The sequence below is a fragment of the Curcuma longa genome, chromosome 6 (assembly GCF_044706935.1).
Source record: "Curcuma longa cultivar G26 ecotype Majalengka, Jawa Barat chromosome 6, ITB_CL_G26_1.1, whole genome shotgun sequence".
NCBI classification, from domain to species: Eukaryota; Viridiplantae; Streptophyta; class Magnoliopsida; order Zingiberales; family Zingiberaceae; genus Curcuma; species Curcuma longa.
The window spans coordinates 5,361,653-5,379,826 of record NC_133866.1 but is presented as its reverse complement, the minus strand read 5'-3'; the positions used below and the strand labels follow the sequence as shown (position 1 = coordinate 5,379,826).

At 35.8% G+C, this 18,174-nt stretch overlaps 2 protein-coding genes and 1 pseudogene across 2 annotated transcripts; all 3 read left to right on the top strand.

Annotated features, from left to right (window-relative positions):
- The first annotated feature begins 5,773 nt into the window (after nucleotides 1–5,773).
- On the top strand, nucleotides 5,774–7,298 carry LOC141831049 (putative disease resistance protein At5g43740). The gene is made up of 2 exons (XM_074718491.1): nucleotides 5,774–6,103; nucleotides 6,271–7,298. Exons 1-2 carry the CDS (start codon nucleotides 5,830–5,832, stop codon nucleotides 7,296–7,298), a joined length of 1,302 nt encoding a protein of 433 aa, XP_074574592.1. The 5' UTR covers nucleotides 5,774–5,829.
- Nucleotides 7,299–9,131: 1,833 nt separating this feature from the next.
- LOC141830357 (serine/threonine protein kinase OSK1-like) lies at nucleotides 9,132–10,087 on the top strand. Its single transcript, XM_074717797.1, has 4 exons — nucleotides 9,132–9,428; nucleotides 9,504–9,664; nucleotides 9,833–9,891; nucleotides 9,988–10,087. The coding sequence occupies exons 1-4, from the start codon at nucleotides 9,279–9,281 to the stop codon at nucleotides 9,996–9,998; spliced, it is 381 nt and encodes a 126-aa protein (XP_074573898.1). The 5' UTR covers nucleotides 9,132–9,278; the 3' UTR covers nucleotides 9,999–10,087.
- A 4,804-nt stretch (nucleotides 10,088–14,891) lies between these two features.
- LOC141831188 (putative disease resistance protein At1g61300) lies at nucleotides 14,892–17,879 on the top strand (annotated as a pseudogene).
- Nucleotides 17,880–18,174: the final 295 nt, after the last annotated feature.

Sequence of the window (18,174 nt, the reverse complement as noted above, 5' to 3'; positions counted from 1 at the left end):
TCAACTGTTTAATTAAAATTTGCTCCAATATCTATTACTTTTAATAAAATTTTGTGATTTTTGTAGGCATTTGGTGCACGGCGATCATGATGATGATTTTTGAAATGAAGTGGGCCTTGTAGTCAAGGAGGATATAATGCATTTACTGTTTCAAATGGTTGGATTCTTTGAAGTGTTGCTTCTATATGTATTTAAATTTGCTTGATGATTGCAAGATAGTTAATTAAACATCTTGTTTTAAATTTGATCATCTATAAAGTCTTCTTAACTATATTTCATCATGCATGAATCATTTTCATTTCATATAATGTTATAGTTTTAGTTTTGTTTGATATCCACCATTTGATCATATTAAGTATTACGATGCATGATGGCCTAGCATGTAAATGGCATGGTTTGATTTATTATTTAATATTAATGTTTATAGACTTTAAATTGTTAATTATGTGGTTTGGATAAGTTTAATTTAATTGGAAGTTCTTTTCGTTAACTTATTGCCTATATATGTTTACAAAAATTTGCCTAGTAATTTTAGTTTTTATCGACAATATATTTCATCCGATAAAAGGAAAAACACCTCCAGAAATTGATTTGACCTTTCAATTGCAATTTACTCCAAAAAATTAAGTTAAAATTCATGTTCAATTTCTAAAATATTGATTTGTACGGAACAACTATTACTATTGAGTTTATAAGAAAAGAGGTGAAATATAATTAAGCTGCTTTAATTACCTCAATGTTAATTTCTTCATTTCCTTTTACTACAAGAAAAGTTTCATAGATGAAAAATTTTGTCTCTGAATGTTCTTTTTATGTTTCTAAAATAAATTTGAGATAGAATATTTTGACTCAAAATTTCGTTAGTAAAAACCCCGTGTCTAAATTTGAAACGGATATATTCTGTTTCTAATTTCAAAAATAGATTTAATAATTATTTATAAATTTATTTTTAATTTATCAAATAAAATTAATTTTAAATACATATTCCTTTTCTAATTTTATTTTAAATCCGTTATTAGTTTGTCTCAAATTACATAATAAATATAATTTAAATCTATTTATAAATTCATATATAATTTCATTTATAAATTCTGTCTCAAAATTTATTTTAAATTTATCATTAATTTGTCTTAAATATACCTAATAAATATAATTTAAATTTATTTATAAATTCATATATATATATATTTTATTTATAATTTCATATATCTCTGTTTTCCGATGCATGCTCGACTTATGCTCTGTTTGGGAGGAGGTGAAGGAAAGGGAGAGAAGGGTAGGGAAGGGGAAAGAGAATCTTGACCCTTGTTTGGGATGGAGTGAGTTAAGGAGGAGAAGGGGAGAGAAGGGTAAGCTTTCCTTTGCATGCTCATAAATGGGCATAATTCCTTACACCCCAAATCGGAGTGTAAGGAAGGGGAAGAAAAATTTAAAAGTCATTTATTTCAATTTTACCCTTATATTAAAATATTAAATCTTTGTCGCAAATTTTTTAGAAGATAAAACTCAATAGCGTTAACAAATTACGTTACCCCAAACAAAGATATTTTTCTTGGAAATATTACGTAACATTTTTTTGGAATATTACGTTACCTTGTTTGTTTGGGAGCGAATAGTTATTTTCAAATTATATTATACCAAATTTGGGGTATTCCAAATTTAAGATAATTTCTTGGAATATTAAGTTAACCCTGTTTGTTTGGGAGTGTTAATTTGCTACCCCAAATTAATTTCTTGGAATAGTTATTTTCAAATTATTACAGATTTATTTTAACAAGGATATTTTTATAATTTTATATATTTAATCTTCATTCCCTTTCCATTCCTCCCAAACAAGGTACCACATAGTACGTTAATGAACCTTCCCTTCTTCCCAAATAAGGAAAGATTAAATACTTCTCTTCTCTTTCTTTTCCCTTCCTTCTCCTTCCTTCCCCTTCCTTCTCCTGGCTGACGCCGTCTACCAGGAGATGAAGGAAGACTAGGTTGTGTTTTCTCAGACAGGGTGCACTTCCAGATGATGAGCCTCCTGGGCGCCCGGAGAGATTTTGCAGGTTTGGAAGCACTGCTAGAAAGGCTGAAGGATGATCCGAACATCGACAAGAAGGAGTTGCACCTGGTGGCAGCGAGTGCGTACGAGAGAGCTAACAAGCTCTCTGAGGCATCTCGAATCATCACGCAGATAAGAAATTTGGATCTTTAGCATTTCATCAAATAGGAAACTTGAATCCCTTTGTGGCCTGAAGATTATGAGATGGGACAAATTTGGAGGTCTCCTACGTCGACGACCGGAACAACGGCGACGGCGGTAGCTGCCATAACACGGTACGTGAAGTTGCCAACAATATTCTAGCTACATGGATTGTATTTCATTGCAAGTTTTACAGATTATATATATGTTTATATCTTAATTAGTCTTGACCACTATATATATTGATCGATCTTGCAGTTTGAATACTGCTGTGAAACTTGTATCTCTCATCTCGAATTTAAGACCAACTTCGGGATAGCAAAAGGCAACCCGTTCATAATTCCGGTGAAAGACGACCGGATTGTTGGATTCTTTGGCCAGTTCGACAAGTATCTAAATATGATCGGAGTCTATTTTGACTCCTAATTAATTTAATTGAGCATGTATTCAGTATTTTAAAATCAGATTAGACTCGTGCCCATCCTTTATATGAATTATAATGAACATAAGTTTAATATTTTAGGAGACATCAAGAATCAAGAGCATATTCTTTCTCGCTAAATTTGAGGATGATCAATCCAATTTCATTTCAGAAAGTGTTCGTAGCGAGCAACCCACCAACCTTCCATTGAAGGAAATGCATCTATGAATTTGTTGAATTCATTGAAGTTGAGATTCAATTCTTCCATGTTGAGAAGGCACCTTATGTCTCCGGGGCATAATTGAGTTGGTTACCATAGAACAGAATTGGTTACGATGGATCAATCAACCAACGTAACATTATCAACGTATAGCAATAGAGCGTTGTCTTTCATCTTTTCATACACAAGCAAGCAAATCTTTCCAACATTAATTCATTCTCCAAGAATTCTTCCTGAGCCTCTGAATAATTTTTATTATTGTTTTCAAATTATTTTCATCTTTTATATCTTAGGATTTTTAACTCTTTAAATAATTATTTAATTGATATTAAAGAGACTTTTTTATGAATAATATTTCAATATCGTCCATAGGAAGATCGTTAATCTGTCCGATATCAATTGGTATCAGAGCCTCAATATCTTCTTCAATGGTTTATCATCGTGGTCGTGACAGACAGGTTTCGATTGAGAAAACCATGCACTGTGATTGTACATCTAGGATGTAAAGATTGAGAATTTATAGATGTAAGTCGTAAAATTAATTCAGTGTTTGACGATGCAGGATTTTAAAGATCGTGAGATCTTTATCGTGATTCTAGTTTCATTTTCAAAAACCCATATTAAAATTGTGCTTAGTTCCAAGAACGACCGTGGTCAAGAGGAGCTTGATGTAGATTTCGATTTTTCTGATTGATCTACCCAAGTTTTTTTGTATGTTAGAAGCAGAGGAATTTGTTGATTGGATAAACGAAGTGCAGAAAATTTTTGAATATAAGGGAGTACTTAATCGTGTGAAAGTTAAACTGGTTGTCATTAAACTCAAAGGCTGAGCATCAACATGATGGGAGCAGTTGCACCGATCACATGATAGGGTAAAGTTAATATTACTGATTGAGAGAAGATAAAAAGAAGATGAAAAGTCAGTTTCTAATCCTTTCGGTTCATCTCAAACTTTGTTCTAGGGATGATTAGATTTCACCACGGAGGACTATAGCTTCAACACCTGAGATGACTTGGATGGATTCAAGATGATTTGGAGGAGGAATTTGACCTAGAGGAGAATGAAAAGAAGATGAATGTAATGTTCGGAGATGCTGGTTATGATACTAAGGATATCGATCTTGGATTTAAGAGCCAGGAAAAAAGAGAACAAGAGAAGCCAGATTTTGATAAGGAGGATGAATTGTTTGGCAATGGAAAAGAGGGATTCAAGGCAACTCGAGAAAGGTTTTTGAAATAAAGACATATAGCAAAAGAAGAAGATGTTAGAAATATGAATGGAAAAGAGGTGGAAAGGAAGAAGGAGATTTTATTGTGAATGAAATTTAGTCTCATATTGAAAGTTTTAAGATTTTTTTTATTGGTTTATAATATGTCACAAGCATAGATGTTGTGAACATATACATATAAGGAGTGACTTTTTTTCACTAGAGACATGGACTCATTTTGTAATGCCTTAGATACCTTAGACACGTTCCTCTAGCTAATTTTAAGAAATTAAAATGCACAATTAAGAGTAAATGTTTTGCATTTGAAGTTTTTCAATTGATTTCTATCGGGTCGATCGTATTGACTTTTGCATATCAAATTGAACCAGCGGAAATAGTCAACACGTGACTGACTAAATCAATCATGATAATTATAGATCTCTTCCTCTGATCCTCTCCCTTCTCTTAGTTTGTCTGTATGTCCCCTCCTTCGTTGTGGTCAACTATATCTTTTCGATTTACCTTCTCACAGATAGTCGTGAGACCGTTGGAGTGGCAGATTCTACTTTTTTACAGAAGTCTGTATGTCTCTTCAGCCTTCTCAATCGATTCTCCGTATATTGCCACTGAAGCCTCGCCCTTCACCCTGAACCCTAATTCCGACAGTGGCCCAAAGCTGGACATCGAGGATCCGAGCCTTTTGGGATAGCAGGTGGCATCAGATTCACCGTTCTGGTCAAGGATGGTCGCATCCTTGGATTCCTAATTTGGCTGGTTCACCAAGTAATTAATTGGGCATGCATTCATTATTTTAAACTCGTATTGGGTTCGTGTCATGTCCCTCCGCATAAGGGTGTGATCCAATCCGTCAATCCAATCAGCTCCAATTTGAAAAAAAAAATCATATTAGAATTGTGACTTTTCAGATTCGATCGACTATATGTAGATTGATTCAAATTTAAGGGTTACGAGATTTTTTTACAAGTAATTAAAAATCAAATTTTATTTTAAAAATCAAAATATATTATGTAATATTAGTATGACACTGATAAAATACTAAGATAAAAATGAAGAATTATCAAAAAAAAATATTTATTTTTTAAATTATGCGAGTGATACGGTTCATGTTTAGGGGTTCAGGTTAATTTCAAATTCGAATCAGATTCAAATTGATATTTTTTAATAATATTTTTATTTCAATTCAATCCAAACCTAAACTGACTCATCCAAATTGAGATTCCTACCTCCGCACGAGTTAAGCATGTGATGAAGTCATTTTCGCTACCCACCCATAAATGAAATGTTTATGTACAAATTTAGTGTTTGGCTGATAAATCTCATTTATATTCATTCAATAATAAAAAAAATATTAAATAAATAAACTTAACACCAATAAATTTGGTTCGTTAACATGAAGAAACTTATTAATTTAAGTAAAATTTAATTATAAATTTATTTGCTAAAATTATTCATTAAAAATAAAAAATAATATAGATTTTATGAATTAGATAAATGCTTAATAAATTCATAAGAATGATAACATTAGTTGAATGATAAAAAGCTCAAATTAATTTAGCTCGAGCTTCATAAATTTAATTAAACAAGGTTGTATAAGCTGGTCAATATCGAGATGGGTGCAATCACATGGCATGGCACGAGTGTCGATGCAATGAAGGACCTTTCTTTTGACTTGTTTCTTCATCTTTGTTTCCCTTCCCTTCCCTTCCCTTCCCTTGCTTCCTCTGCAAAAGAAAGCAAGCTCTAGTTGCTAGCTACCTTCTCCTCGTCCATGGCGTGCATCAACCTAAATCTGGACGTCGACGTCAACAGTTGCCTGAGCGGGCTGTGGGCATCGCTGCGGCTGGGAAGGCCAAAATCTGGCATCGAGAAGTTGAAAAAGGAAATGGCAATCTTGAGAGGCAAAAGGGACGACATCAAGGACCAGATCGAGCAGGCAGAGCGTGAGGGGAGAATTCCGACCCACCAAGTGAGCCAGTGGCTACTGGAGGTGGAGACGTTGGAAGGCCAAGTGGCTGATGTCGAGCAGGATTTCCAAAGTATCAGTGAGTATTAATTCTGTCGTATATATCTTTTTGCCTTTTTTTTTACTGCAATATAATTCAATTGCAAGTCTTTGTGTTTTTAATGCATATGAGCTACTACGTACTGTTTTTATCTATATATAAGAGAGGACAGAAAAACAAAAAAAAGTTGTTGTTTCGATCATCAGGTTGCTTCAGTTGCAATTGCTTCAATCAAACTCAAACTGGCGGTACTAGTCAAATACAACAAGCAGGAGATCAGGTCCCTATCAAAGAGTCATCAAACTGCTGCTCCATCATCCGAAGAGTGGCGAAGAAGCTCGGCGAGGCTAATGAATTGATGAGCAGAGCTGAGGCACTGGATCCGATTGCCACAGTTGGGCCTCCGGAACCCACCGTGATGCTTCCCATTTCACACCAATCGCCTGTTGGGATCGAGTCGTATATGGAGGACATTGTGGGCTACATCGATGGTGGTGGAGAAGGCAACATCATAGGCATCTACGGAATGGGCGGTGTCGGTAAGACCACCATTTTGAAGAGCATCCAGCAACACTATCTTCTTAAGCATACCAGATTTGATCGTGTTATTTGGGTTGTGGCCTCCAAAGATTGCCAATTGAAAAAGCTTCAGATGGATATTGCTAAGAGTCTAGGACTACAGACACTGCAGGAGAACGACGATGAACAAACTTGTGGTAATAAGCTGTTTAGCTACTTGAAGAACAGGAACTGCTTGCTGCTTCTCGATGACATTTGGGAACATGTGGATCTTCAACTGTTGGGGATGGCACACTCGACTACTGAGCGAGGTCAGCAGCAACAACAACAGATGCACAAAGTTGTGGTTTTCACGACCCGCAGTGAGACAGTGTGTGCACAAATGAAAGCAAAAAAAGAAATCAAAGTCAAATGTCTGGATCCAAATCAAGCATGGCAACTCTTCGAGGAGAATAGCAACAAGGATGTTCTCAGCTCAGATGCTGGAATTAAGTTTGTTGCTGAAGAACTTGTTAAAGAATGTGCAGGTCTTCCGCTCGCTCTTGTCACCGTCGCCAAGGCCATGTCAGGGAAAAAGTCTTGGGAAGCTTGGAAGGAAGCTCTCCATCAAATAAGGGATAAACATGAGTGGACAACCATTGATCTTTCAGAAGATTCATTCATCATGTATAAAGCTTTCAAGCTGAGCTATGACAGTTTAGAGAATGACTCATAAGAGAATGTCTTTTGTGTTGCGCTTTGTGGCCTGAAGATTATGAGATCCATAAATTTTCTGAGTTGATACCATGTTGGATAGGTTGCGGCATAATTCATGAATTTAATGTAATCAATGAAGCTTTCGCTAAAGGATGCTCGCATTTGGAAGCTCTCGTGGCCGCATCCTTGCTAGAGGAATGTAATGACAGAGACTTTCCTTATATAGATCGAGGTGTAAAGATGCATGATGTCATCCGAGACATGGCACTGTTGATGGTCTCTAGGTTGGAGGGGAACAAAAGAAATGGATTGTAAAAGCAGGAATGGAGTTGAGTGATTTGCCTAGACAAGAAGAATGGCAAGAAGCAGAGCGAGCATCATTCATGAGGAATCAGATTACTTCTTTACAAGAGTATGGAGCTTCCACTTTTCCAAAACTTTCTATGTTGATTCTCCGAGGTAACAGTTATCTGCAGGATATTCCTCCGAGTGTGTTCAAAAGCATGCCTCGTTTAACATACTTGGATCTTTGTGGATGTTTAATACCGGAGCTTCCCAAGGAGATTTGTAGCTTAACTGAGCTTCAATATTTAAACTTGTCCTCCACTCATATTAAAAGACTACCGGTTGAGTTTGGTTGCCTGTGCAAATTAGAGTACTTGCTTTTAAAGCGTAATGGCCTTCAAAGTATACCCAATGGGATGATATCCAATTTATTAATGCTCAAGTGGTTGGATATAAGAGAAATTTTCCTACACCTGAGTGGTGGTGGGATGAGCTGAAATGTTTCAAAGGATGCCATCAATTAAGTGTGGGAATTAACATTTAATGCTACAACAGATAACATTGAGCGACTCAACATGTTACCAGCAAATATCTCCATATGGGAACTCATTTTGGAATGGAAACAATATTTCAAAACTTTCTCCGCAATGGAGCTGCAGGGTAAGTGAGCATCTTGAAGCTATGAGCATTAATCAAGAATTTTGTTTCAGATTCTGCAGAAAGATTAGTATTGGCGGCATGCATGGGTCGTGAATCAAGTTTCGGATGTTTAAAGAGACTCCATTTTGAAAGCCTAGTACTATTGGAAGAGATTTCATTGAATAGATTCCGGCTCTACAACCTTCGTGAACTATATATTGCTAGATGCTATGCGTTGAAGGATGTTTCTTGGATTCTACAACTACCATGCCTTAATCTTCTACAAGATAAGCTATTGTCCAAAAATGAAGGAACTAATAAGTGATCAGGTATGTTTGTGTTGTCAACTTTTGTATGAACCAACTCCATCTCTAGTTTGGCTGGAGGAGTATAATAGGGTCTGAAATATTATTCAAATGGTAGCTTAGTCCTATGCATTGTGATTTCTATATCTGTGTGATATACTGTAGGATGAGAATAGATATAATGCTGGAAGGGGAGCACACCTAACGCTTAAGCATGCTGAGAAAGCACGCATGCTAATTAACAAGATTCCAGGTACTTTGTAGACATAAACACCAAATAGAAGACTCATATTTACTATTTTAAGTTGGGTAGCATAAATTTGCAACTTGTTACATCTGGAGCAGGAATGGTAGATACTTTCGTAGCAAAAATTACACAATGTTACATCTTCCAACAGGTACTTGAAAAAATCTTGCTTTTTCCTGATATGTACATCCTCATGAAATTTTCTATCTAATGTTTATTATTTGTATTTTTAAAGTTTGGTCAATATCTATCTCAAAAATCCAATATTTCTTATCCAAACCATCCCAAAATTTACCCTTAGTTTAATCTTTTGTTCATTGTCTCTGACTTTGCAGATTCATTTTACTATATATTATTGATGTCTGCTTTAAATATATTCGAACAAATGTAACAACTAATTATTGCATGATCTGTCTATTCTCCAAAAATTGAATCATTACTGATTTTCTTTCTTCATATTTGGCCAAATATCTATGGTTTTGGCAAATAGATCAGATCTGATGTTGAATATTGCCGTAGAAACATGGTTGTTCATTGGGACTTGAAACTAGAGAATTTATTATTGGATTCAAAGTGTAATGTTAAAATTGCTGATTTTGGCTTAAGTAATGTCATGCGTGATGGCCATTTTCTGAAGACTAGCTGTGGAAGCCCAAATTATGCTGCTCCTGAGGTATTTATATATTCCACCTTTTTGATGTTTTGTTTTCAGATGATTTTCATTGTGATATCAAGTTGTTCATTGCAGGTCATTTCTGGAAAACTTTATGCAGGGCTTGAAGTAGATGTGTGGAGTTGCGGTGTCATTCTTTATGCTCTTCTTTGTGGGACCCTTCCCTTTGATGATGAGAACATACCAAATTTATTTAAGAAGATGTGCAAAACATCTTACAACTTGCAGTTGAACAGGTATGCTAACATCATATAAAATTTCATTTATAATTTGTTTGAAAAGCTTATTCTCTATGCAATATAAAATTATTTGCTTCAATATAAATTCCAATTATATTTTTAATTTCCTGTATTATTCATTTACTGTTACACTAATTTGCATACTTTTTAAAATTGTTATCTTAGTTCAAAATTCAGGATCAAAACAATTCAGGATCTCAAAGTTCATGAAGATCATAAATATAGTAAGTATTTAATTTGATTAACTTTCAATAAGATTGATGTTAATTTTGTTAAATACATTCACTTATATTAATGCTTCATTATAATTTAATTTGCAGGTGATAACTAGAAGCGAAGTGCTCATTTTGTTGATTGTTGGTGATTCATGTCTATCATATTTTAGAATTATATTTTGTATGCACCATATATATATATACTTTATGGGAGCATAACATGTTATGTACTTTTTTTGATTTGATGATTCTGTTTGTTTGTAATATTGATACATATAACTTTATGGATATGATTTACTTTTAATATAATTAGAGTCTTTTTAAAGATGATTGTTATTCTTATGTAAATTTAATTATATAAATTGAATTCTAAATTTTAATTTTTTGTAATAAAATTGTGGTTATAATCTATACCCACAGAAAAATATCATGTGGCTATAAGTTATACCCACAGAAAAAAGGTTGTCGGTAATTATCTAGTCATTATTTGTGATAGTTTTTAGTTCTGTCACTAAAATTTATAGTGATGTAATGAAATCCATAGGTATAATTCGAAGTATTTTTTGATGGTAATGGATACCGTCATTATATGTTATACCCATGGCAAAAAAATCGTAGGTAAAGGTATATTAAATATGACGGACATAAACGCCCATGGGTATAAGTTTTTGAGGTCTATACCCACGGTTTTCATGCTTTTACCTACGGTTTTTTACCGTGGGTATATGACATTTTTCTTGTAGTGATTTTTGTCTGTAGTATTATTTGATCTGATACGTTGATGCAAAGTCCAGAAGCAGCTTGGTGCAAAACCCTTAAAGTACAGAAAATTTCAGCCATTTTTCTTGGTCACAATGCTTTAATCTGCTAAGTGACTGGCTGGATCAGGCACAGCTCGGTCCAGCCCGAACTTGGTCTGGATCTACCGAGCCCGGCACGAACTCGGCTCAGGGACAGCAATCTTTAGGTGAGAAGCATCTTTATAGGCTTGCAGCATTCGAATAGAGGAGGAGAAATGTTGACCTCCCTCTCGATGCTCTCACATGAAGTCTGAACGCCAGACTGAAAATTAGAGAGGGCATTTGATTGGTACAATTACTTGTCCTTTTCCGATTGGAAGTGGTAGATTAATAGATTATAATTCAGACAAAAATCAAATTTAATTCAATAGATAGATCTTCCTTCGCTATGAACTATGAGATGTCATCAAATAGCATGTTGGAAAAGTTCAAGTGGTGCATTTCCATCCTTTGGTGCACCGCACCTTGCTTGGCATCCACACGAAGCATTTGGTTTTTTCGCCATTTAGGAGGAGCATTCAAGCTGACAATAGCATGTTGGACTTTGCATTTGGTAGGCAATTTCTAACGACAAAATAGCAAAAGATGGACTTTTGTTCTTTTCTTTCTCCATTAGACGTGTTGCTGTGCAGCCTTTTGCAAAGCCCTCGGCAAACATGCCTCTGAAATATGGACTGCTGTATTCTTCCTAGATCTTTGCTCAGACCTCGCACCAGAATAAGACTTGTTGGATATTTTGTCTTCAAAGGATCGATACGATTTTGTAAAAAAATCAGAGTGTCATGAATTGATAAAAGTCAAAATTGATTTTAAAATCGAAATCTACGTTTCGCATAGATAGATCTGGACTATTAATTTGCTCAAAATCGATTAAAGATGAATGAGAGATTAATTATTGAAAGTTAGTCAAGAATAAAATTAATTATTAATTATTGCTATAGAAGAAAGTGCATGGAGAATAGTCCCACATCGATAAAATTTGATGAGCTTCCCTTTTGTTAATGGAGTTAACACTAAAAACTATGTGCTTTCTTCTCACGGGCGAGCAAGTGCTCACACCTGCGAGCCCACGGCCCGCCACCCGCTACGTGCGCAATGAGCGCTTTGTTAGTGCCCTTCGCACGTACTCGTCGTCGTGAGGAGCATTGAGGAGCTTAAATTTATGCTCCAGATGACATGACAGTGCCTACGTGGCACTCGGGTGACGCGTCAGGTTCACATGTGACATGGCGGTATCTATGTGACATTCGGGTGGGCAAGAAGGGATGACTGGACTGCTGACTGAGTGAATGGATGACAATCGTTGGATCAAAGAGGTGTGATGGATCGCATGTGACCCGATCTGGAGTGTTGGATCATGAAAAGTCACAATTTGACCGTTGGTGATAAGACTTGATTTGAAGCGTCAGATCGAATGAATCATTGGATCCAGATCTGACGACTGATGACAAAAAGAGATCTGAAGGGTTACAACTCTCCAGATCTGAAGAGTTACAACTCTCCAACGAATGTGATTAAAGGGCGATCTAAAGGGTTACAACCCTCTAGATCGAACGGCTCAAATAAATCCTACCCCAAAGGTCACAACTACTTACCAAAGAGTATTCTACCTCTTCACTTTCTATAAATATATCCCTCCAAATGCTGGAAGATCATCGATTCAACTTATCCATTAAAGCATACATCTCATCTTGTGTATTTAGAGTTCAAAAAGCCTACGAAAAAGTTCATTGGTCTTGAAATGTAAAGTGCTACTATTTTGATACGTCGTCATTGTATCTTTGAAAATAAATTGTTGCTATCCGTAAGCATTTGTAGCGGATCAATATTATTTTACAGAGATAGATGTTGAACATTATCCTGGATGATCTGATATCAATTTGCATCCTCTCCGGGCATCCATCCACAAACAAGACTTTCCACCGGTAATGATCGACAAGTCACCACTTTTCTCTTGTGAACACAATTCAGAGTGAATCACCTGATAAGGTCCTAATGTCATCTAGCTAGGAGCAGCTTCCTCTCTCTTTCTCTTTTCTCAAGGTTAATTCCTGCCAATTCAACCTCTTCAACATTATCAGGAACCAATGTTGCTAGCAGCATGACGGTTTTTACTGCTCTTGTGTGACCCATAAGATCTGTTGATTCTAAACAAAACTATACTTGTAACTCTCAGGACTGTCATTGGAAAAATCAGATGCATAAACTCCGAGGCCAAGACCGTGAGCATCAGTCACTAAAGAAATATGGAGTTGCAAATTTTGATCGTCAGAAGCAAATGACTTGATAGTAAGAAAGAACAATGAGAAAAGCCTTGTAAGTTTGATTCGTGGGAGGTTCCTCACCGTCCACATTTAAGAGTTGAAAAATGAGCTTTGTCTTGGCCCTTCCCACCATCCCATTCATACTTTTTAGGAATTCTACTTCTGGAAATATATATATATATCAATAGGTATTTGCTTTGAAGCTGATGTGAAGTATTTGCACAGACATCCAGATTGTGTCCCTTGAAAAATGTGTTGGAGTGAACATTTATCCAAAATCGAGAAGAGTGAAACCCAACAACATCTTCCACCATGGATATTGGCAGACTTGCATCAAATATGTTTGGTCCAGAAAAGAGACTTTGCATCACTTCATTGGTAATTCAAGAGGTTGAAGATTGAGTAATAGTCTTATTTGAATGTTGAATAAATTGGGACAAAATGAGACAATGGAAATTGAGACGATCGATAATTGAATTACGTTGTTGATTACCGTCAGGATAAAATGGACTTTTTTAATCTTTGATTAATGTTTCTTTTAGGTTTATCTCTTTTTCGTCAAGGATCACTTATTTGTCATCATCATCATATATTGGATCATCAAATATTTAGATTTTATTGTCATTTTCGTCATCTCATGATCAAATAATTGAGGGAGTAGAACTGATGATATTCGATATTGTTAAAGTATGCATTCTCATAATTTGTGCCATCACCTTATTGACAGGCATCACAGCTCATCTTTGACCAACAATATAATTTCTAAATTCGTGTTGACTTCATATTTAACTTAATGCCGAGAAAATCAAAATAAAATGACTATATTAATTTAATAATTCTGATTTTTATATTTAACTTTAGATGCGCGCTAACAAGGCGGCGAGGCAATGAGAGTTTAAAAACATTAAAAAGTATTTAATCTTTTTTAAAAAATCTAAAAGATATATATAAAACTTGAGGGCAAAATAAGAATTTCTCTGAGTTCCAAAAGTTTCTTATCCAACTCAAAAATTTTAAGATTTAAGAAAATTTTAATAAATTCTCTCAAATTTTTTTACGTCTGGCATGACGATGAAATTGAATTGGATAAATTCATAATATATAACGAAGGTGATTTTGATATTTCAGGGGACATTTTTGAAATACGTACTTTTATTTGCTTTTAATTAATTAATTTAATTGATTATCCTATTTATTAATATGTTATAATTGCCTTTGACATGATGGTAGGAAGCATAGCTAAGTTGGGATCCAATTCAAAATTTTCCTTGAGAGGTATCGGGAATGAGTTTTAGAAAAATCTTGTACCACTGAAGAGGACAATCTTGAATTAAACTCTTCGTTTCCGAATTCTGACGAAGCCAGACTCTTCAATAAATGCCCTCCTGCGTCGTGATCAATTACAGTTTCTCGATTTACCTCCTGACAAATAGTTGGCTTGATTTAGTTTTAGAGCATTTCATGTAATAGGTTCGTATGGTCCTGGAATATGAGTGTTTGAGTTCCAAAAGTTTCTTATCCAACTCAAAATTTTCAAGATTAAATAATTTTTAAATAAATTCTCTCAAAAATTTTTACGTATGGCATGACGATGAAATTGAATTGGATAAATTCTAAGTAAATTCATGTCCACCGCTATCATAAAATATATTCTACCTTTTTGCAAAAAAAAACGTTATAATTGTGGATGCATAGACAGACATCTTTGACAAAATTATTGTTTTTAAAATCATATTGGCTTATATTAATTCGATAATTCTGATTGTTGAGTCAACGAATGTTTGAAAAGTTTTAATCAGTAGTATTTTTTTGTTGTTTTTGATAAACGAATCAATCTCTCGACTAGTTTCTTCATCTGTGCTTTGCTTCCCTTCCCTTATTTGCTCTGCAAAAGAGGCAAATAATCTCTGGTTGCTAGCTGTTAAAAGTTAACTTCTCTTCGTCCATGGCGTGCGTCAACCTAAATCTCAACGTAGACGTCAACAGTTGCCTGAGCGGGCTGTGGGCATCGCTGCGATTGGGCAGGCCAAAATCTGGCATCCAGAAGTTGGAAAAGGAAATGGAAAGATTGAGAGGCAAAAGGGCGACGACATCAAGAACCAGATCGACGAGGCGGAGCGCGAGGGGAAATTTCCAACCAACGAAGTGAACCAATGGTTACAGAAGGTGGAGGAATTGGAAGGCCAAGTTGCTGATATCAATCAGAATTTCCAAACCATGAGTGAGTATTCTCCCGTGCATATTTACCTTTTTGCTTTAATTTTCATGAGAATTCAATTGCAAGTCTTTCTTTGTGTTTTGATCCATACGAGCTACTACTGGATGTTATCTATAAAGAGAGAAAAAAAAGTTATTGTTTTCGTCTACTGTTTTGTTTCGTCAGGTTGCTTCAATCAAGCTAGTGGCACATCGAGTCAAACACAGGAAGCAAGAGATCAAGTCCCCATCGGAGAGTCATCAAACTGCTGGTCCATCGTCCGAAGAGTGGCAAAGAAGATCATCGAGGCTAATGAATTGATGAGCCGAGTTGATGCACTGGATCCGATTGCCACAGATGGGATTCCAAACCCATCGTGTCGCTTCCCATCTTATACTGATCACCTGTTGGGATTGGGTCGTATGTGAAGGACATTGTGGACTACATAGATGGTGGGAAAGACAACATCATAGGCATCTACGGAATGGGTGGTGTCGGTAAGACTACTATATTGAAGAGCATCCAACATCACTATCTTCTTAAGCATGTCATATTTGATCGTGTCATTTGTGTTGTGGCATCCAAAGATTGCCAATTGAAAAAGCTCCAGATGGATATTGCTAAGAATCTAGGACTACAAACACTACAGGAGAATGACGATGAACAAACTTGTGGTTATAAGCTCTTTAGCTACTTGAAGAACAAGAAATGCTTGTTGTTTCTTGATGACATTTGGGAACATGTGGATCTTCAACTGTTGGGGATGGCACACTCAGCTACTGAGCAAGGCTAACAACAACAACAGCAACAACAACAACAACAATGCAAAGTGGTAGTGTTCACAACCCGCAGTCAGACAGTGTGTGCACAAATGGAAGCACAAAAGAAAATCAAAGTCAAATGCCTTGATCAAAAACAAGCATGGAAACTCTTTGAGGAGAATAGCGAGAGGAATGTTCTTAGCTCAAATGCAGGAATCAAGTTCGTTGCTCAAGAACTTGCTAAAGAATGTGCAGGTCTTCCGCTTGCTCTTATCACGGTTGCCCGGGCCATGTTAGGGAAAAAGTCTCAAAATGTTTGGAACCATGCTCTCCATCAAATAAGGGATAAACATGAGTGGGCAACCATCGGTCCATCAGAAGATTCAGCTGTAATGTATAATGCCTTCAAGCTAAGCTATGACAGTTTAAATGACTCGTTAAGAGAGTGTCTTTTGTGTTGCGCTTTGTGGCCTGAAGATAACGACATCCACATATTTGAGGAGTTGATACCGTGTTGGATAGGTTGTGGCATAATCCATAAATCTTATATAATCAATAAAGCTTTCAACGAAGGATGCTCCCATTTGGAAGCTCTCATGGATGCATTCCTTACTAGAGTACTCCTCTAGACCGCAGGATTATTATGAAGCTCAACATGTAAAGATGCATGATGTCATCCGAGACATGTATTGATGTTGAAGAAGAATGCAAGAAAATGGATTGTCTATTGATGTTGAAGAAGAATGCAAGAAAATGGATTGTCAAAGTTGGAATTGGGTTGAGCCATTTGCCTAGACAAGAGGAATGGCAAGAGACAGAGCGAGCATCATTCATGGACAATGAGATTACATCTTTACATGACCATGGAGCTTCTACTTTTCCAAAACTTTCTATGTTGAATCTCCATAGTAACTATCTGTCAGAGGTTCCTCCAACTTTGTTCACAAACATGCCTCTTTTAACATACTTGAATCTCTCTCTTAATTTAGGTATTGAAGAGCTCCCAAAGGAGATTGGCAACTTAACTGAGCTTCAATATTTAAATTTGTCTGAAACTAGTATTACAAGACTACCGGCCGAGTTTGGTTGCCTCAGCAAATTAGAGTACTTGTTTTTGAGGGATACTAAGCTTGAGATGGTAGCCAATGGGGCAATATCTAATTTATCAATGCTCAAATGGTTGGATATAAGAGAAATTTATCCTGAAAGTGAGTGGTGGTGGGATGAGTTGAAACATTTCAAAGGATGCCACTATTTAAGTCTAGGAATTACCATTAATCCAGCTAACTTGGAAAGACTAAAAATGTTCCCATATAATATCAAAGTATGGAACCTCACTGTGAGAGGATTGGGTAGTTCTAAATTTCCAGAGTACAATCTGAGTACTTTACGATGGAAATATGAAATAAGTAACTACCTCGAGGGTCTAGAAATTTCAGATGTCCCAGGAGACCAATTAATGATGCTTGCAGATTTGAATTGGACATCAGATTTCAATCAATTGAAGACTCTCAGTCTTAGAACACTAGAACAATTGGAAAAAATTTGGTTTACTCAAGGTGGGTTGGAGTTCGAGTTCGAGTTTGGATTCCACAACCTTCGCGACATATACATTTGTGGTTGCAACAAGTTGAAGGATGTTTCTTGGGTTCTCCAGCTGCCACACCTTAGTCTTTTAGATATAAAAAACTGTGACGAAATAGAGGAACTAATAAGTAATGTTGGGAACTCCGGTTCTACATCTAACATCAAGATGTTGAGTTTGAATGGAATGAGAAATCTGCATAGCATTTCACATCAACCACTCCGTTTTCCCTGCTTGCAATACATACGTGTGCTCTATTGCCGAAGGCTCAAAAAATTACCATTTCAAACTGATATGTTGAAAGAGATTGAAGGTGAAAAAGAATGGTGGAACAGCTTGGATTGGGATGACAAGAGGCACAAGGATTCACTCACCCCTTATTTTAGGTAATACTCATTTCTGATATATAATACCAAATCGTTTATTATCTACTCTGTTTATGTGAAAGAAATGAGCATTTGAAACTGATTTAGTATTTTATAAAGTAGGCAAAATTGTATAATCTTTCCATTTGCCTCTTTTACAGGGAGGTGTTTTACTAGTTTGATAGAGTCATGACAAAAGGCACAAGGATTCACTCACCCTTTATTTTAGGTAATACTCATTTCTGATATATATTTTCATACCAAATCGTTTATTATCTACTCTGTTTATGTGAAAGAAATGAGCATTTGAAACTGATTTA